The 21886-nt window shown below is 42.6% G+C and overlaps 1 protein-coding gene across 2 annotated transcripts; it reads left to right on the top strand.

The window, feature by feature from the left end:
* Window positions 1-275: 275 nt before the first annotated feature.
* LOC115866051 (histone H2A type 1-C) lies at window positions 276-8311 on the top strand. Of its 2 annotated transcripts, none has more exons than XM_030881216.2 (2): window positions 276-831; window positions 8156-8311. In XM_030881216.2, exon 1 carries the CDS (start codon window positions 324-326, stop codon window positions 714-716), a length of 393 nt encoding a protein of 130 aa, XP_030737076.1. In that variant the 5' UTR covers window positions 276-323; the 3' UTR covers window positions 717-831; window positions 8156-8311. The 2 variants fall into 2 exon arrangements, with proteins under 2 accessions (XP_030737076.1, XP_060164199.1); XM_060308216.1 differs by having other exon boundaries at window positions 5402-8311.
* Window positions 8312-21886: the final 13575 nt, after the last annotated feature.

Here is a 21886-nt window from a genome sequence, read left to right as displayed (position 1 = left end):
AAACACGAAAAATAAAATGAAAGTAGAAAGAGGATTTCTGCTATTTATAGGGCCTTTATGCTAATGAAGGATGCAGACTGCGTCTTAGTTAATTGGAAGACAAACAGCAAGGCTGTCATCTATGGGCAGAACTATGTAAATGAGGCATGGAAACAAAGCTTTTCTATTGGCTACTTAGGTGAATCTTGGTACTAACCAATCAGACAATCGGATTTACTCCCCAGGAAATGCCTATAAAAGCCGCAGTGTTCTATCTGCTTTCAGACTTGGTTTGTTTTGAGAAGTACTCTTTTTTTGTTTGTTTCTTTTCTGTTTATTTTGCGATGTCTGGACGTGGCAAGCAAGGTGGTAAGGCTCGGGCTAAAGCGAAGTCTCGCTCCTCGCGGGCCGGTCTCCAGTTTCCCGTGGGCAGAGTGCATCGCCTACTTCGTAAGGGCAACTACGCTGAGCGGGTCGGGGCTGGCGCGCCGGTGTACTTGGCAGCGGTATTGGAGTACTTGACGGCTGAGATACTGGAGTTGGCTGGTAATGCGGCGCGCGACAACAAGAAGACTCGCATCATCCCACGCCACCTGCAGCTGGCCATCCGCAACGATGAGGAGCTTAACAAACTGTTGGGCCGCGTGACCATCGCTCAGGGCGGGGTCTTGCCGAACATCCAGGCGGTGCTGTTGCCTAAGAAGACCGAGAGCCATCACAAGGCCAAGGGCAAGTGATTTGACAGGGATTTGAGTTTCCGGAAGTGCTTTCAAACCCAAAGGCTCTTTTCAGAGCCCCCCACTGTTTCAAAGGAAGAGCTAACACCACTTGGACTATTAAAGAAAAAGGAAGGTAAGTGAATTTTTATCCAAGATAACAAGAAATGGAAAAAAAATCTCCCTAGATATTTAGAAAAGGCTCTCATTGTTACTAGAAATCTGCCTCTCTGCAGAACGCGGTAAATCGGTTAAGGTCTAATGATCCACGAAGTGGTTAGGCATTTCAGACAGTCGAGTGATCTGCCTTTAGTCAGTAAAGCCTAAGCACGGTTTAACTGCAGGGGTGGATATACGGTGGTCTCAAATGAACATGCCGAGTGAAATAGCCAGAACCTCTTAGACGCCTCGTTCTAGGCTGCAGACAACCCGTCTTTCCTAATCCCGCAAGGGAGTTAGACTCTGCTCCCGCTAACTTTCAACGTATCATCTGAAATTTACCACGTACTGAAAGGGGCTTTTGAAAAATTGATTACCTGGAGTTAACATAATGGTAGCTTAGAACAGACCGAATCTAGACTCTAATTGTGGCTTCTCCCCACATTTACAAATTGTGAGATTTGGGGCCAATTTCTAACCTGGTAGTTTTGTTGTATGTAAATTGGGGATAGAGTGATGGTGTTTCCATTGATTTTTTTTTTTTTTTCTTTTGACAAACCGCTTAACACCCGTAACCTAGATTAGTGCCTGACATTCAACGAACTATAGTTAATAGAGGTTCAAACGCCTAGGTCCCTAACGCAGCCCCAAAAGGGATAGAGTAGGGCTGCAGGCCTCCCTAAAATAGTTAACTACTAGGGATCTGGTAAATTAGCTGCTCCAACCCAAAAGTGTCGATCTGGTACTGTGCAAAAATTCCTAGGATCCTATTTTCCGGGATTGAGTCTCATCAAGTAAGCATTTCTTCTGCATGACTCAGTTTGTCCTTGGATGAGTAGGCAAGGAGGCTGAGTAGGCCAAAACTTGGGACCTGTGCGGCCCAGGGAGACGCACCCTCATTCAAACATCTCTGGAGCTTCACTGAAGCATTTTGCGTGGCATCAGTTCTTTTGGAGCATTCAGATCCGAGTGTGTGGGGAAAGAGAATCTAAACAGAAGCTGGTTCCCGTGAACGCACTTTTCTCATTCTCATGTTGGCACAGACACTTTGCGGTCTTGAGGCAGCCTCCATCCCTCTCTTGCCCTCCTCCCGCGCATCCCCCTACCCCCCACCCCCACCCCGACCTTGAAACTACCAGCCAAAGAACCGGGGCTAGAGGGTCTGGGTGTTTGGTGAAGGCAAATAGGCGGAAAAAGAAGTGAGCACCTTGATGGCCGCACGTTAGAATTTCCTTAATTTTTAAGGATAGCCGGAATGAAAATCAGTTTGGGGAAGGTCCGGCCTCACAGCATTTCAGGTAGGGGTCCACTGAGAGGACCGGGTTCTTTACGCCCAGCATTTCTTGTATGTTGGAGAACTTGGATCCTTAGGTTGCAATTGCTTTATATAAGCCTTGGGATACTTTTCATTGACTTTCCAGGTTGCCTTTGAACCCAGCTCCAACACTTAACTAGGTGGGTGACCTTGGGCTAGGTGCTTAACTTCTCCCTGCGTCCATTTCTTCCTGTATGCCTTTGCTTGTCTTGTGATGAAAAGAGTGGATTCAGCAGTGTGGGTTCTGAAATTAGAACGCGGGGTGCTCGAGTAATGGCCAACACTTAGTAAGCACTTACTGTGTGTCAACATGCTTCCAGCATATTAATTTAACCCAACAATCTTAGAGATAAGTACTATTCCTATCCCAATTTTAAAGATGAAGAGACAGGAAGACAGCATAAAAAACTTGTCTAAGCCCCAAGGTCAGGAAGTCAGTACTTCTAACCACTGGCAATTTTATAACCAACTGCTCCCTAAGAGGTTGTCAGAATAATGAAAGGAGTAAAAATTCAATACATAATGGATTTAACCTTGCCCACATACCAGAATGTTACTAATTGTATCCTAAACTCTGTGAAAAATTTAAGAGAAGGAGGAGAGGTAATCTCCCTGGAATCTACATAAGGGAGGGAGGTAAATCCTGACAGTGTGCTAGCCACATATTTTTGTGTTAACCAATACACTTTTGATTTAGTATGTGACAAGTGAAACAAGGCGACAAGTGGGGAGATGGTTCAGTAAAGAACCAAAGGAAAAAAAAAAAAAGAACCAAAGGACTTGATAAACTAATTTATTGTGGTAGGTGAAGAAAGGAGTTAGCGAGGACTTGAATTCTCCCCTCTGGGCTCCAATAACAAAACTTTGTATTGGATTACTTAAGAGTGAATGATACATCGTGTTAATTTCGTGTGTTTCACTGAGACCTCCTTAAAGTCAAGGACCACATCTTGTTAAATTGTTGATAGTCAGCATAGACCCTGGCATACAATAAACACTTGATAATCAGACATTGAGTAAATGTTGAGCTGAGTCAGTGGCTGGGCCATCAGGAAGTACTTTGTTCTAGAGGGTCAGTTTATTACCAGAGGAGACATTAATTACATGCCAGACTAAAGGCTGCTAATAATATCTTCTCTTACCAGTAGAAAATCCCTTCTGAAAAATCCAATTTGCATTGGCAACTTATTTTGGGAGCTTCAAAGAAACACAGAAGGTGCCAATTGATAACCTCTTACCTAAGAGGTACTGCTAAGAGGCTATTCCCCAAGCAGAGGACATTCCTCACAGCTCTGGCCTAGCTTCCCCTCTCCAACATAGTTCTTCACCTCCTACTTTGAAACGTCACTGTTTATATCCAAAAGCCCTAGTTACCACTTGGGAAAATTCTCTAGTGGGCAATAAACTCTCAGTAGCTTTAGTTGGTTTCCAGCCCTTGAGTAGGTCTCCATCTACCATGCCTCAAGGGTCCTGGAGAGAACCATTTAAATTGGGGCAAGTTGATGTGAATCGTAAACCCTGGGCTTCCAGTTACTGAAGACACCTGGCCACCAGGGACAAGATATGTGTTAAAGGGATTTATTGAGATGTGAGGCTGAGACAGAATCATCATTCAATTATATAGCATATTTCAAACAACACAGATCACTTTGATACAGCATCGCCAAATATAAAATCTTCTTTAAAATTTCCAAATAATCTATGCAGCAATATCGTTTCCTTTACTCCATCCATTATCCATTCACATTCTATTTTTTAAATGTATCACTTGAACTCTTTTTTACAAGTGTGATACATTTTATAACCAGTTGTAAAAAAAAAATTGTATATTTTAAGGTTGGAAGTAGGTTACCTTCTAGGGGTTTGTCACCTGTTGAGCCTGAATTATAATTATAAATGTAAATACTCCTGTTAAGTATAATGCATGTGGGTTACTAGGAAACATTAGGAATTTAATTGAGGAATCCCCAAACATACCAAAATTGAGAATAAGGGCTCACATGTAGCCCCAGTATTCTTCCCTCTCTATTTTATTTCAGTACCTTGATCTTGTAGCAAAATAAGATTAGCATCACCAGGAGATCTACCAAAAGGCAGATTATAGTCTATATTTATACCCATAAAACTGTATCATTAATAAGTAGACAAATTTATGAAAAAACTCAATAAGTATAATCATCATAACACCAAAAGAATTTGGAACGTAACATGTATACTTTAAAATAAAACGAATTCTAGGACATGGAATTAATGTAGTCATATTGAAAAAATATCAGAAATTCATTGGACTTAATTAGATTACAGTTGTTAGTTAAGTTGTAGTTTAGGCAGGGTGATAGAACAAGCATCTGTTAAGACTTAGACTTACACGTGTTACTTATAGTTGAGGTTCTTTCTGAAAGAAGCAAGTGTGTAAGTTTCGGGGTCTCTGCTGTATGTTGCTTGTCTGCCAGTTGGAGCTTAAACTTTTACCACATTCCTCACTCTCGCAGCACCAGGCAGCAGCAGCTGAGCATGTCTATTCTTTCCTGTACTCAGTGATAGCCTGAGCTGAAAGTACAGGCCCTGACTTTACGCCATGACAAATTGCCCTTGCATTCAAAATCTATCTCAAAATGGCTCTATCTGAAAATGCTCTAAATTTTAGAACCTTGGAGCTCAGTACTAGCCCCTGTTCACTCTGTCTCCTTGATGATTTTATCAGTACTGTAGTTTCAAAGTCTGTCTATATGCAATAAACTTCCAATTTTACGTCTCCAGTCCTGCTGTCTTCCCTGAAATGCAAATGTGTGCATACAAATTTCTACTTGACACCTTCACCTGAAGCCCTAACAGACCTCTCAGCCTAAATACATTCAAGACACAAGAGTTTACATTATGCTTCCTAAGCCTGTTATGCCCTCCAATCCTCCCCAGCTCAGTAAATGACATTACTGTAAGTCCATTTACTCGAGCGAAAATTCTAGGAATGAGCCTTGCTCCCTTTCCTTCATCTCCACGAATCCAAACTATCTGTAAGTCACTTCACCTATACCTTTAATACATATCTTAATTTATTTACCATACTCCTTCCCATGACCTGAAGAGCCATCCATGACCACCCTGGCCTCTGCCCACCTCCCTGATTTCATCTCCATCTCCATCTCCCTGTCCAGCTACACTGATCTCTCTTCCACCTGCCAAGCCCTTTGCTGCTTCAAGACATTTGTACTGTTGGTCTCTTTCTCTGCAGTGCCCATCCTCTGATTTTTCTTCTGGCGAGCGTGTTCTCAGCTCTTCTCCAGACAGGCCTATCTGAAATAGACCTACCCAGATGGATTAAAGAGCTAAGTATAAAATACAAATACTAGATGAAATTTTAGGGACACACTTTTTATAACTTCAGTTTTGTATGTGTATATTTTAAGGGGGAGGTGTCATTATTAAGCCAGGCAGTAAACACAAATGCCATATAGGAAGGGACACAGACCACATAGGACAAAAATAAACTTAAGATGCAATATTCCATAAAAAGAGTAGAAAACAAGCAGTAAATTGGGATAAAGGAGTTGTAAAACATTATACACAAAAGGTTAATGACTTTAATTTACAAGGAAGACCTGCAAGCTGCTAAGAAAAGGGCAAACAATAATAGAAAAAAATTACTGAACAGAATATTTTATACCTTTTATGAAATTCAAATAGACAGTGCATATGAGAAAAAACAAACCAAAATACATAGAACTGTTCACCTTCCTAAAAGTTAGGTTATGCATATCATAGCAACTAATGAATAGCATTTCTCACCTATGGATAGACAACCACTAAAACCAATAATACTTAGGATGCTGAGGATGAGGAAGGAGTGCCACAGTCATATTATCTTTTGAGAAAATTTCCTGGCAATATATATTAAAATTTATTAAGAGACACTTAACCTTTTGTAAAGCAAAGCAATATCAGATAGATAGATAGATAGATAGACAGATAGTAGAAACTAGGGAAGAGAGGGTGTCTACCATCTAGAAATAAAAGCCCCATTATGTGAGGTTATATGAGGAGAGATTGTTAACCTGTATAAACATGTGTGTAAAGTGTTAAAAGGAGCATGAATTAAGTTTGTAACTTCAAGTATAGAAAGTAAAATAAAAAAGTAATCTCCCGGGCTTCCCTGGTGGCGCAGTGGTTGAGACTCCGCCTGCCGATGCAGGGGACACGGGTTCGTGCCCCGGTCCGGGAAGATCCCACGTACCGCGGAGCGGCTGGGCCCGTGAGCCAGGGCCACTGAGCCTGCACGTCCGGAGCCTGTGCTCCGCAACGGGAGAGGACACGACAGTGAGAGGCCCGCGTACCGCAAAAAAAAACAAAAATAAAAAAAATAAGTAACCTCCCTCTGCTCACGTCTCACTCCAAGTTACTTTCTATCAATCATCTTGTTGAGATTCTTTAAAATACATTCTAATATTTTATTTATCAGCTCCCTTGTTGTTTGCCTCTCCCCATTATACTCTCTGTTTCATGAAGTGGGACCTGGTCTGTGACATCCTAACATCTAACAGAAGGCCTGGGACTCAACTCGCTGGTGAATGAACCAGGGAATGGATATTGTAGCCCCAAAAGCCCTCTCAGAGCCCAGAAAGCACATGGTTATCTGAATTTCTGTATAAAAATGCCCACTAACCATTGTTAATGCACTGCCTACTGCCCTATGCAGCTACCAGGACCGCAGTGAAATTTGGAAGTACCATATACACCATTTGTTTTCCACACTCTACCTTTTGCCAGGTTTCTGCACTAACCTCACCAGACTTAATGTCTCCTGATAAGCCTCAGTGACCCAGGAAGCTCAGTTTCCTTTAAGGGCCTGTCTTCTCTGCTGGCTGATACCGTGTATAAAAGAATCCTCCTTAACACCCTACTGGGTCTGTGGTTACTAATGCTTGCTTAGAGTCATGGAAGGAAAAGGGTCACACAGCTGATGTGTGTGACCAAATCAATGCTGTTTCATCCCCTTACAATGCCTGCTCTGCACATAGGGCACCTTGGTGGCTTTTACAGTCTAATGCTGGATTATACAGTTAACACGATCATCTACAGGGTAAGTTTGTTGAAAAATTCTATCATACATCTCCACTCCCTGGCATGTCACATCCTCAGTAAATACTCAGAATGAATACTCAGAATTAATGTGTTGGCAACAGAACTTATATCTGCATGGAAACGGAATAATCACTAAGCTGCAGGGATTTGTGGGTTTATTTCCGGGTGATGTACCTTTTTAGCCACCATTCGGTTTTAAATTCCAGTTGCTACATTTGGAGGGAGATACATGACTGGTACTTGAGCTACTTTGTCCAAGATAGGCCACTGGCCACATGTGACATTTTAAATTTAAATAAAATAATGAAATTAAAAATTCAGGTACTCAGTTGCACTAACCATATTTCAAGTTGCTGGTGGCTTCTACATTGGACAGATAGATGTAGAACATGTCTGTCAATGCAGAAAGTTCTACTGGTAGCACACCGGGCTAGGTACTTTTTGTCCCTCTGGGCTAACATGTTCAAGTGCACTTAACCAGCTCCCTTCAGGTAGCATCTGAGGATACAGTTGCCTGATAAAATATAGGATGCTCAGTTAAATTTGAATTTCAGTTAAGTGACAAGTAATTGTTTTAGTATAAGTATGCCCCCAAATATGGCATGAGACATGCTGTAATTCAACAAAAGATGTTGTTTATCTGAAATTCAGATTTAACTAGGCATCTTGTATTTTTATTTGCCAAATCTGGCAACCCTATCTGAAGAGCGAAATTAGAGCATTTCCCGGGGAGGCTGGGTCCTCTTACCATGGGGAGTGTGTATATGAGGAAATGAAAAGGGCTGATATACAGAATGAACCAAACTCATTCTGAGGGAAGAGGTTTGTAAGTTCTTCTGCATATGTTGAGGAAGGTTAAGAAAGAAGTTCCCAAATACATTTACTTTGGTTTCTTCTCTCCCCTTAGGTTTCAAAAGCTTCTCACTACAAAGAGATGCCTAGATCCAGAGTGTCTGTCAAACTCATCAATTCTCAGAAATAAATGGATTGGCATCTGTGTTCTGACATCATTGATTGATTCTGTACCTGCCAATTTTTTCCTATTAAAAACTTACTTGGGTTTCTTTCTTCGTGTGCACTGTGTGTCTTCGGGATAAGGAGAGTAAAAGGGAAGGGGTGGTAAATATTATTGTGGAGAAGCTCTCTCTAGTACCAAATGTACCTAATTTCTTGAATAAGTAATACATTCACAGGGTTCAACCAAATCAAAATCACAAGGTATACGCTGAGAATCCACTCCTCACTGGTTTACCCCACTCTCCCTAGGTAACATTATTTTCCTTGTGTATTTGCCTATTGTTAATTCATGCTGATGTGAGTCAAGAATGAACGCATGTTTTATCTCCCCCAGTTTTCATTCTTAAAAGATAGCAGACTGTATACACTTACTCTTTTCTATAACAGTATATCTTGGAAAACTTTCCAGATATGAACATAGGGGACATCCTGTACACTGTCTCATGGTATTGTACTGTGAACGCATCACAAGTACATCACAGTTCATGTAACCTGTCTCCTGTTGGTAGGCACATAAAGCAATTCCAGAATAACAAACCCTGATGTACAGCAAAATGGAAATTGTTCTCATATTCCTCTGGGATGGTGGAAAATGAACAGAAATTCAAGTCACCCTTGGCTTGGACTCAAGGTTCTTCTCCTTAAAAACTGTGGCTTGGGGCTTCCCTGGTGGCGCAGTGGTTGAGAGTCCGCCTGCCGATGCAGGGGACACGGGTTCATGCCCCGGTCCGGGAAGATCCCACATGCCGCGGAGCGGCTGGGCCCGTGAGCCATGGCCGCTGGGCCTGCGCGTCCGGAGCCTGTGCTCCGCAACGGGAGAGGCCACGACAGTGAGAGGCCCGCGTACCGCAAAAAAGAAAACTGTGGCTTTAGCCAAGCTCATTTTGAACTCCAGTTTCTTCATCTGTATAATGGAGGTAATACGTACCTTAATTAACTACGAAAATGGAAAAAAAAAAAGTTTGGAATTCTAAAGAAGAGCACAAACAAAATTATTTAATTTTTCAACACTACTTCTTTTGTGAGAGTTATATATATTGTAATAGGATCAGGCTCCCCAAATTCCAGCCTGGCATGAAGAAATGAAATATGGTACCAAGACAGAGGAAGATAGTTTCATTAATTACCTGGTTAAATGGCCATTTCCTCACACAGGAGTTAGAAGGCACACCCTCCCAATCTGCCTGCCACTTTGCCCCTTCTGCTCTTTCCTCTTAAGTTAAGGTCAGGTTTTAAGAATGTTTCTGCTACTCTAGTGTCTGTGTGTTGGGGACTGGGGGTCTGGATGGTCCACTGCTGTATTGCCAGCTCTCAGCTGGTGTCTGATATTGCCTGGCATGTACTAATCACTCAGGAAATAGCTGATAAATTCCTAAGGCTGGGTTGTAAGAAGGACACACCCAACTTAGTCTTAAAAAATACCTATATAAGTCTATACAAAGTGGTTTGTGTGTGTACACACGTACATATACATATGCATGTACACACAGCACAGACATGCAGTGAAATATTCTGGAAAGACGTGCGAATCTGGAATGAAAATACTTGGGTCTGTATTCCAGCTCTGCCATTTACCAAGTGTCTGACTGGGGGTGAGTCACCTGCCATCCCTGAAAAATCAGGCTTTTCATCTGTAAAATGGGATAATAGCACGTCCCAGAGTTTTGAAAAACCAGTCAAATGAGAGCACGTGAGAAAGCACCTTGTTCCTTGTAAAACCTAACATAAACATGTGCAAGCTTATATAAAGATAGAAGTAGAGATAGAAATGATCTCTCACCTGTTGATCCATTCACAAATGTGGGCAGTTGAAGAGGATGTTGGGATTTCCAAGTTGGGATTTGCCAGCTTCCACCTGCAGAGATTGAGATGACTTAGGTTGTGATAAGCCAGATCACTGCCTGCTTCGGGCAGCCACTCCCCCATGGCCGGAGGAAGCTTCCAGAGGAGTGGGCCTGGCAGACATGTGGTGTTGAAATGGCAGTGGACGCACCCACTCACCTGCCACCAGGTCTCTTCCAGGTGCAGAAGCAGCAGCCCCAGTGGACTGGGTGGGCATTTCGAACTCAGCTGAGCCACCTTTCCAAGAGCAGAGACACCTAAGACAGGGACGCTGCAAGTTGTGCCTACTCCATTTGGGGCTCAGCTTGACTCTCTGGATATGGAGAATCACCCCTACTGGGTACCTGTGCAACTTTGGCAGAGAAAAGAAATATGTGGAAGGCCGTTAAGGAAAGGGGCCCTAGATACAGTGGCTCTTTGGGAGGAAAGAATAAAGGAAGGGGAGAGCACAGAAGGAAACTTCGATTTCCTTTAGCTCAGTCCTTCAGGCTGGGGATGAAGAGACTGGGGCCCTGAGCAGCTGGTCTCTGTGTGGTCACAGAGCAGATCAGTGGCTTGTGCACATCGCCCACAGAGTTATATTTCTGCCCTCGCCGTCTTCATCCTCTCAGGCCTCCACTGGAAAATCTACATGTCATTTTGAACCTTCCTTGCGTTCTGTTCCGTGTTCAGGGTAACATCGGTAGCCTGGAATTGGCCATAGCGGCAGTATTTACACAACAAGAACTGGCTACAAATCAGTATTTGGGGAGTTTTCCTGGAGAATCAGTTGTTAAACATTTACCAGCACACCACTACCTTAAACGTCCTTTGTTTCTACCCCATAAAGATACTCTCATACCGCTCATGACTCTCTCTGTCTCTGTCTCTCTCTCATGCACACACATTGGCTCACGCTATTGTGCTGTTTTCCTACCTAAAAGGGTTCTCTCTCACCTCCCAAATGAGCCCCATGTCTCTGGGCTGATTTAATTCCCACAGTCCTATGATCCACACCTATTGTGGATTCTTCTGCATTGTTTCCCATCTGCTGGGTTCTCATATCGACTTTCCAAATTTTATGAGGAACCCTGACACACTCTTCTCACACATCCTCACCTGCCTCACCCCTCACTTCCTTCAAGCTTTTGCTCAAATGTCACCTTCTCAGTGAGACCCTCCCTAGCCTTCCTCCTACTCCCAGAGGGGAGAGATCCCTGCTGGGAGGGTGGCCAAGGTCTGGCAGAGAGTGATGCTGGGAGTGTGGACCGTCAGTACAGCGTGGCTAGGAATGCCATGAGCAAAGGCACTGCTAGGACACAAGCAGGGCTGTTTAACCAGTGACCCCAGGGATTTCCTCTGGGTTGCCTGGCAATGAACTGGGAACAATGGCTGCTTCTCCCCCTGTGGGAGAATCAGCCAATGTTCTCAGGTGCTGGGAGGCTGGTGCTCCCAGCTGAAACCCACACAGAAAAGGTTTCTTCTCCTATTCAAGTCTGGTCTCATGCTTTCTCTATGAAAAGGAACAGCACAGGCACTGGGTCCCCTTCTGGAGCACAGCCCCTCTGTGCATCAGGCTGTCCCCTTCCCTGGCACGTGACTCAGAGCTGCAGGAGAGCAGGCACTGCGCATCTGCCGACTTCTGCCCACGAGTTCCAGCAGACACAACAGACACTGTGCCTGCCAACCAGACAGAAGCCCAAAGTACGAAGACCTGTTAGGAGGAGTTAATGACCTCTAGAGGAGGGAGTCGGTGGGAAGGAGTGGCTATAAACAGCTTTCATTATGGGCTCAGATCGAACTTTTTAATCATTATTCTAATCACCTTGTGTCTCATCTTCTCAAATGTTCTTCATGAACGCTACAAACCAACAGCTCTTTCTGAAATTTCTTATTTATCCCTTTGTATTCCTCCCCCACCCCACCCCCACCCCCGCCACCCTTTCTTTTGCCCAATGTTTTCCCGCTCTCTTTCCTCTCCATTTAGCATCAGCTGTTTTTTAAGGAGCACTTTTTAAAAGTACCTTGTTTTCACACTAGGTGGTCAGTGTTGAAATACGTGGAGACTCTGCCACCGCTGCACTCCGCGGATGCCCCAGTGGGACCCAGTCACGCCGGAACTAAGGGCTCAGCTCGGACTTCCGGTGCCGGTCCCGGCATCTGTGTTATGGAGCCGCAGAACGGTCCTCTGGCTCCATCAGTAAGAACCACGACGCTCGGATCTCACCTGTGACTCAGAAGCTGTGCCTCAGAATCAGACAAATATTCCTTGTTATCCAAATTTACTGCTATCTAAACTAGAGTTGGGGGCTTCCCTGGTGGTGCAGTGGTTGAGAGTCCGCCTGCTGATGCGGGGGACGCGGGTTCGCGTCCCGGTCCGGGAGGATCCCACATGCCGCGGAGCGGCTGGGCCCGTGAGCCATGGCCACTGAACTTGCGCGTCCGGAGCCTGTGCTCCGCAACGGGAGAGGCCACAACAGTGAGAGGCCCGCATGCCGCAAATAAATAAATAAATAAATAAACTAGAGTTGGATTGGGAGGAATGTGGTTCTTACCTCACTTCATTAGATTATAATGCTCACTCAAGCACTAACTTATTTTATTTAATCTTCATAATGTCATGAGGTAAGTGCTATTATTGTCCCATTTTGTAGATTGGGAGACCAAGGCACAGAGAGATTACCTAACTTGCCCAGGTCATGTACCTGGTAAAAAGGACGGATGGGGGAAGTGTGCAGATGAGAATAAGACACACACAGGGAATCAGCTTCATAGTGTTATTGGGAAGGCAAATGAGGTAATACAGGTAAAGACCTCAGAAGAGCGCCCAATCCGAAGGGAACCCTCGACAAATGCGAGTTGCTGTTTGCTGCTATTACCATAAAAGTAATTATCTAATTACACAATGCAACCAGTGGTCTAGTAGCCCAAAGAGCTAAAAACTGCCTGTCTCTTTGGAGGCTTTGTTTGCTTTAATTTGGTTATTTGTTACACGAATTTTATATTGTTCTCTGGCCTTTAGTCTTTAAGAAATACCCTGGCCTCATCAACCTGTTCCACCGGGGCCTCCCATTGGTCAAATCTACTGGAAGCCAGAGAGCAAGGGAGCCTGGGAATTGTAGTTTCCAGTGACAGCGGCTTCGGAGAGTAAACAGGCAAATGAGGGAAACAATCAGAAATTCAAACAAATATTTCTGCAAATCTGATGCCTGAGCATGAGACCTTGTATCTGCACTCAACCAGAGGTACACTTCCATCTTTAAGTGCAGAAAGGAGCAGAAATAAGGCCCTGCTCCTTTTTTTTAAATTTTTAGGTGAGTTATGATATTCTGTGAGAGAAAGAAGTGGGTATACAATTTTCAGAAAGCAAGAAGGCATTTGACTTTAAACAATTTACTCTTTTTATTTGTACTTAATCCAAATGAAGTGACTGCAACTTTGAAGGCTGTTTGTTTTGAGTTCTGGAACAATGTGAAATAATGAAAATAAAAACCCAGATATGGCCATCCATCAGACCCTACTCTGCAACCCTACAATTGCAACCCTACAATGCGACCTTGAGCAAATTATTTTCCCTTTTCATCTTCAGTTTCCTTGTCTGGAAAATGGAACCAATGATGATCACCGACCTCAGAGGATAGATGCAAAGATTAAGTGGGGATAATGTGCTTGGTACATAATAGACACTGAAAACCATGCCCTCTCTTCCCTTTATTTCCCCTTGTATGTCTTTGGCTTATCTCTGGATGTATCCGTTATCTATTGCTGCATCACAAATTATCCTCAAACTTAGCAGCTTCAGGATCTGAGCGTGGCTGAACTGGGTTCTCTGGGTCTCTCACAAGGCTGCATTTAGGATGTGGCCAGGACTGCCATCATCTCAAAGCTCAATTTGGGACTGATCCGCTTCCAAACCCGTGCACATGGTTGTTGGAGGGACTCAGTTCCTCAAGGGCTGTTTGTTAGACTGAAGTCCTCAAGTCCTTGTTTCTTGTCATGTCGGTGGCTTACTGACTTTCTTCTGAGGAAATGAGCAAGTGAGAGAGTGCAAGTGGGGGCCCAAGATAGAAGCTACACCTTTTGTAAACTAATCTCAAAAATGACACACCAGGGCCTTCCCTGGTGGCGCAGAGGTTGAGAATCTGCCTGCTAATGCAGGGGACACGGGTTCGAGCCCTGGTCTGGGAAGATCCCACATGCCGTGGAGCAACTAGGCCCATGAGCCACAACTACTGAGCCTGTGCATCTGAAGCCTGTGCTCCGCAACAGGAGAGGCCGTGACAGTGAGAGGCCCGCGCACTGCGATGAAGAGTGGCCCCCACTTGCCACAACTAGAGAAAGCCCTTGCACGGAAACGAAGACCCAACACAGCAAAAATTAATTAATTAATTAATAAACTCCTAGCCCCAACATCCAAAAAAAAAAAAGGCTTTAAAAAAAAAATGACACACCATAGCTTTTGACATATTCTCTCTTTTTTTTTTTTTACGAGTCTGTGCTTTTTTTAATTTTTTATTTATTGATTGATTATTTTTGGCGGCGTTGGGTCTTCGTTGCTGCGCGCGGGCTTTCTTTAGTTGCGGCAGTGGTAGCTACTCTTCCTTGTGGTGCTCGGGCTTCTCATTGCAGTGGCTTCATCTTGTTCCGGAGCACAGGCTCTAGGTGCGTGGGCTTCATTAGTTGCAGCACGTGGGCTCAAGCTGCTCCGTGGCACGTAGGATCTTCCAGGTGCAGGGCTCGAACCCGTGTCCCCTGCATCGGCAGGCAGAGTCTTAACCACTGCGCCACCAGGGAAGTCCCGACATATTCTCTTTGTTAGAAGCAAGTCACCAGGTGCAGCACACACTCAAGAAAAGGGGATAACTTAGGGATATGAACCCTCAGAGTCAGGGATCGTTTTGATTCTGTCAGAGGATCCCCACCACACTGGATATATCACAACCTGATTAAAAGAAGGTGAAACTGTCTTCTTGACCCCTTGTCTTTAAAGATGGAAGTGTACCTCTGGTTGAGTTCAGATACAAGGACTCATGCTCAGGCATCAGATTCGCAGAAATATTTGAATTTCTGATTGTTTCGGTCATTTGCCTGTTTATTCTCTGAAGCTGCTGTATGTCACTGGAAACTACAATTCCCAGGCTCCCTTGCTCTCTGGCTTCCAGTAGATATGACCAATGGGAGGCCCCAGTGGAACATGTTGGTGAGACCAAGTTATTTCTGCCCTTCCTGCCTTTGCTTCCTGGGGTTTCTCCAGCCTCACTGGCACTCTTTGGCTCCAGTCCCACCAGATAGCTGGTCTCTTGGTGGTCTCCACTCCTGTCTTACCAGCCTGTGTTGTTCCAGCTTCACTGGAGACTGGATCTCCAGTTGGGGCTGGCCCCAACTCCTAAATGATAGCAGCACCTCTTTTTCCTTTGTCCTAGCTCTTGGAGAAGTGGCAACTTCTTGCTGCTGCTTATCTTTGGTTACTCTTCATCTCTCTTTTGGTTTCTTAACTCTTTCATGATCTGTTTCACTGATTACCTCTATTAAATTCATCCTATATAAAATCCCTGGAGCAGTTTTTAATACACTGACAAACAGTGGGACTGAACCCAACTGATAAACATTGGTCTTCCCTGAGCAACTCATGTACAGAGCAGTATTTGCAGCAAAAGTTTTCTAAAGCATTTGCGATGCTAAATATCTGCCCTAGTGCTCATGCTGCTGGAAGTCCAGAGGGTGATTGCTTATTCAGGATGTAACTTCACCACTCTGGGCTTAAGTTTCCTATTTTACAAAGTGGGAGGCTTTGTGACATCTGTGGTCTCTTAAATCCCTGAATATTAGGGGCTGCAGAATTTCTCCACAGGGAAAGTTTAGGAACCATATTTTGGGAAGTGGGTGGAGACACTTTATATGAGACCAAAGTTGGGGTGAAGGGGAAGAAAAGAAAATAAACAAAAACCCAAAAGCCTAAGTTGTCCGTGTCACAGAAGAGGGGCGTCACTGGTGGAGACTGTGGGGGAAGTTAATGAGGATTGTACTATGACTTCATAAACTAAGTATGTTGTCCTACAAATTGCTTCCTATTTCCTACTCCAGCCCCTGCTTTCTACCCCACCCCAAATCAAAGAATAGTGCTTAGAAATAAAGTTTCAGGGCTTCCATGGTGGTGCAGTGGTTAAGAATCCGCCTGCCAATGCAGGGAACACGGGTTCGAGCCCTGGTCCAGGAAGATCCCACATGTCACGGAGCAACTAAGCCCGTGCTCCACAACTACTGAGCCTGCACTCTAGACCCCGCGAGCCACAACTACTGAGTCCAAGAGCCACAGCTACTGAGCCCACGTGCCACAACTACTGAAGCCCGCAGGCCTAGAGTCCGTGCTCTGCAACAAGAGAAGCCACCGCAATGAGAAGCCCGCGCACCGCAACGAAGAGGAGACCCCGCTCGCCGCAACTAGAGAAAGCCCGTGTGCAGCAACGAAGACCCAACGCAGCCGAAATAAATAAATAAATAAAATAAATCTATTTTAAAAAAAAAGAAATAAAGTTTCAAAACATGAGAATAAAATTTTACTGTACTTGGTATAACAATAATTTATAAAGGATGGCAGAATTAGTCACTGTTACAAGGCGGAGAGACAGTACAGGAAAGCTCTCTTAGTTTAAGTCCTTGGGCAAGTTACTTAACATCTTTGGATGCAGTTTTGTCTTTTGGAAAATGGTGTAATAATAGCACCATTGTGCCAGTGACTCGTAATAATCCTTGTTATTACAAGGATTAAGTGAGTAAGTATTTGAAAAGTGCTTAGAACATATTGCATTTACTGGCATATTGTATTTACTCTATGGTAAACTTTATAAATATATTGCAATATTCTAAATTGTAACTGACTGTATTTGTACTGTAACTGATATAAATTATATTGGAGTATCATGGTTACTGTAAGTCTGGAGAATTCATATCAGAGCAACTGTGAGAAAACTGTGAGAAAAAGGAGGTTGATGATCACCTAGAAAAAGAAGAGTTTGTAGAATGGTAACTTGTTCAGTGTGTCTTTTCCACAAAACAAAACACTGTACACAGGTGTCCTCAGGGTGGTGGAGCTGATTGATTGGGTAACCACTTCTTGATAAAAATATCTCTTATTCGAACTATATGCTCAAAAAGCATCCTCTAATCTGTATCTTGGTCTCCTGACCAGAAAGTATGTACACCTCTGATACTTATTTTCAATATCAAGTGCATCTCTTATTATAAATTAATTAATAGCATTGCTTATTAACTCATTTCATGTGAATTTAGGTTTGTATAATCATAGTAATAGGTAATAGATAATATGTAATATGCAGGGTTGTTTACTATGTCTCAGTATTATAAGCACTTCAAAAATATTTTATCAAATCTCAGCATACTCCTAGTGAGTAGATAATAGCTGTATCCGTTAGATTTTGCTAAATTATATAACAAAACCCCCCAAAATCTAAGTGGATGACAATGGCAAGGGTTATTTCAGGCTCACATTGCATTTTTTTATAGATCGGTTGTGGTTCTGCTCCACATTTTCTTCATGGAGGGACCCAGACTAAAGGAACATGACATGAAAAGATTTCATTGCTCCTAACGATTCTACTGGAAAGTGAGTACACCTCACTTCTACTCACATTTGATCTACCAAAGCAACTCCCATGGCAGGGACTGATATCAAGTTGGAGTGGAAGTGTACTCCTCACATAGGTAGGCATGTCATAAATCGATATTAGTGGGCAGGGATGTATAATTCTCCCAAAAAGGGCAGCAAAAAATTGGGAGTAAAAGTGAAATCTACCTCACTATCCTCATTCAAATTTTAGACATGAGAAACTTGAGAAATAGAGTTTAGTAAATTTCTTAAAGTTGCAAACCTGGTAAGTGATAGGATTGGGATCTGAAATAGAGCTGTTCATCTCCAGAACTGTGATAGCCAGACTCCAACATGGCCCTGGTAATTCTCATCCTCTGACATGCACGCACATGTGCAGACTCCCAAACTAAATAGGACTGATCTATGGAACTAATAGAATATTGTGATTTCTGAAGTTATGTCATAAAGGATATTGTGACTCCTGTTTTGCGCTCTCTTGGATCACTCATTCTTGGGGAAGCCAGCTGTGATGGAGTGAGCTCTCAAGGAGCCCGATGAACAGGTACACATGCCAAGGAACTGAGGCTTTCTGCCAATAGCCAACACTGACTTGCCAGCCATGTGAGCCATATGAGACATCTGGGATTGGATCTTCTATTCTCAGTCAAGTTTTCAGATGACTGCAGCCAGAGTACCATCTTGACTGCAATCTTATCAGAGATCCCAAGTCAAAACCACCCAGTTAAGTCACCCCCAAATTCCTGACCCATGGAAACTGTGTGAGATAATAAATGCTCATTACTATTGTAAGCCGCTAAATTCTGGGATAATTTGTTACACAGCAATGGATAACTATGCCAAACTGCCACTGCCAGGTATGAATTAACAATATTGTGTAAGTGGATGGAACTTATATTTACAAACCAGCAAATTCATATAATTTAGGGGGAACAGAGAGGGAAATGTAAAAGGATGCTGAGGGAATAATAGGAAGTAGGATAGACAAAGAGAGAAAAGTCAAGAACAGAGAAAATATACACAGGCTCAAATGCAATCTATTCTTGTTCATTGAACCATCTCTTTTGAAGACACCAGCAACATCTTTGAATAAATTGATGTTGAAGAGATTGATTCGGAAAATGATTATGAGTTCAATATTAAGGTTAATGGAAAGGTAGTTAATATCTCTGAAGTCATTCTTTCTCACAGGGTCCACTTACTAGACAGAAGAGAATACTTCTCAAGCTCTTGCCAGAATTAAGGGATCTGTGTTTTGACTCTTAAGAGTATATATGTAGACACTTATGTTTTATATTCTTAAGCTCTTCTGGGCCAAGAAAGGATACCCAATCCTCCATCCCAACCCCAGATCTAAACTACTCGCCACCTGCACCTTCTGCAAGGACCCTTCCTCCTTCCAGATGCCACAGGATTCCCTTCCTGACAGCCCAGGGGACAAATCACTAACCTCTCTCAGGCTTTCATTTTGAAACAATAATGGGTTCTTGGAGTTTCCATATACTTCAACATCCAAATTAAGTTTAGAATCATTTATTAGATTCACTCTTTTCATATTTTTTTGTTTCGGTTTTATTGATTTATTTAGACTTAGGCCAGTGAACAATTTAACTGAGTTTAGAGCGTAAAATGTGCATGAGCTTGTGTATAGTGCAAAATACATAAGATATCAAAATATATACATACTCTGCAAGATATAAAGATAAAGAGATTAAGATCACCTCTTAAACTATACCTTCAATCTGCTGATGAAGACTATTATTTATTAAATCAATTTATTTGGTTGTGATAAGAAATCAATAGATTTCTCTACTGAAATTAAAGAGAAAAGAGGAGAAGGAAGAGATGAGAAGAAGAAATAGCAGAGCAAATTGCATTGAAAAGGAAGATCTATTACTTCCTCAAAATTTTGTTTCAGTAAGGGCAAGCATGAGTGCACGTGAGTGTGAGCGTATGATGTAAAATGTGTTTCCTAGTGTAGGTTACAGTCAAAAAGAGTTCTTAAAAAAATAAATAACTGGCCAGCTAATGAACATTTGAAAATAAACTGAAACCATTACTGTTTAGGCTACAAAGCACCCAACACTTAGTGGCTTAAAACAACTATTTTATTATACCCATAGATTCTTCAAATCAGGATTTCTGATAGAGCAGAGTGGAGTTGGTTTGTCTCTTTGCCAGGATGTTTGGGACTTCACCTGAAAAGACTTGACCACTGGAAGCTGGAATCAGCTGGAGACTCCTTCCCTCACATTGCTGGTCCTTGTATTAGGATGGTTCAAAAACTGCTATGACTAACCAGAGTGCCCAAACGTGGTCTCCACAGGCAGCTTGACTTTCTCACAACGTGGTCTCAGAACTACCGAAATTCTCATGAGATAGATAGTTCAGAAACAGAAGCCTAAGTGTTCCAGCAAATCAGGCAGAAGCACCATTGCTTTTTAAGACCTAGCGGTGGAGGTCACACAGCCTCCCTTCCTTCACATTCTATTGGTGCAAGCTGTCACAAGGTCACTCAGATTCAAGGGGACCAGAATTAGACTTGATGCGGGAGTGACAAGACACATTGGAGAAGGGAATGTGGGTCAGGAGAAATAGTTGCGACCATTTTTGAGAAGCTAAATTTGCCATATTATATAACCACGAGAATGTCCAGGACTGGTAGACTAGATAAGTAAATACATTGGGCCACATGTATAAAAGAAATATTAAACTGCAGTGCAAATCACCAAACTAGAGCTCTCCGCACCAGTATAATACAGAGGGATGGATCTTGTTCAGGGAAAAAAAACAAGACATGAAAGATTAAATACATTGTGATTTTCCACATATACATAACAAAATCAGGCCAAACTAAAGCATTGTTTATGGATACACAGATAAATGATGAATCTGTAAATGAAAAAACACGTATATAATTTCTGTGAAAGTCCAGATAAAGAGCAGAAAGAGGAGACAGATAGTACCTGAATGTCTGAGAAACTCAGCACCCATATATTTTTTTTTTAATAAGCTTCATCATATTTTAAAGAGAAACATGTTGTTTACTAATAATAAAGTAATTGTGCTTATGGTAGAAGCTTTGAAAAACTATTAAAGTTTGGACACAAGAATAAAAATCACCTACATTTCCGCCACTTTGGCAAACCTATGTCACATTTAGGTATGTTTCCCCCTTCTATGAAAAGTGGTATAACACGGTGAGATATGAAGAGAAACTTTTTTTTAGGAAACTTTTTATTTTGAACTAATTTTATATTTACAAGAAAGTTGCAAAAACAGTACAAAAAGTTTCTTTATATCCCTCAACTGGCTTCCCCTAATGTTAATGTCTTACATAACCATTGTACACTTATGGAGAACAAGAAATGGACCTTGGTGCAATATTGTTAACTAAACTTTATTTATTTTTCAATTCTTCTTTAAAATTTAATTCAAGGGGCTTCCCTGGTGGCGCAGTGGTTGAGAGTCTGCCTGCCAATGCAGGGGATACAGGTTCGTGCCCTGGTCTGGGAAGATCCCACATGCCGCGGAGCGACTGGGCCCGTGAGCCACAATTACTGAGCCTGCGCGTCTGGAGCCTGTGCTCCGCAACAAGAGAGGCCGCGATAGTGAGAGGCCCGCGCATCGCGATGAAGAGTGGCCTCCGCTTGCCACAACTAGAGAAAGCCCTCGCAAAGAAACGAAGACCCAACACAGTCATAAATAAATAATTTTTTTTTAAATTTAATTCAATTTTTTTATACAGCAGGTTCTTATTAGTTATCTATCTTATACATATTAGTGTATATATGTCAATCCCAATCTCCCAGTTCATCCCACCACCACCCACCCACCCCATCCCCACCCCCATGTTAACTAAACTTTAGACTTTATTCAAATTTCACAAACTTTTCCACCAAGTCCTTTTTCTTTTCCAGGATCTTATTCAGGATCGCACATTGATTTTACTTAATGCTTTTCCTTAGTCTCCTCCAGTCTGTAACAATTCCTTAGTCTGTCTTTCCTTTCATGGCCTTCACATTTTTGGAGTATTGATCAGTTATTTTTTTAAATGTTCCTTGGGTGGAATTTGTCTGATGTTTTCTCATCCCTGGAATGAGTTTATGCCTTTTGCCAGGAAATAGCACAAAAACGATGAAGTATCCTTCTCAATGCAAGGAGTTCATGATG

This window comes from Globicephala melas, chromosome 11 (genome assembly GCF_963455315.2).
Source record: "Globicephala melas chromosome 11, mGloMel1.2, whole genome shotgun sequence".
NCBI lineage: Eukaryota > Metazoa > Chordata > Mammalia > Artiodactyla > Delphinidae > Globicephala > Globicephala melas.
The sequence above is the reverse complement of the archived record's forward strand: the minus strand, read 5'-3'. Positions and strand labels throughout refer to the sequence as shown.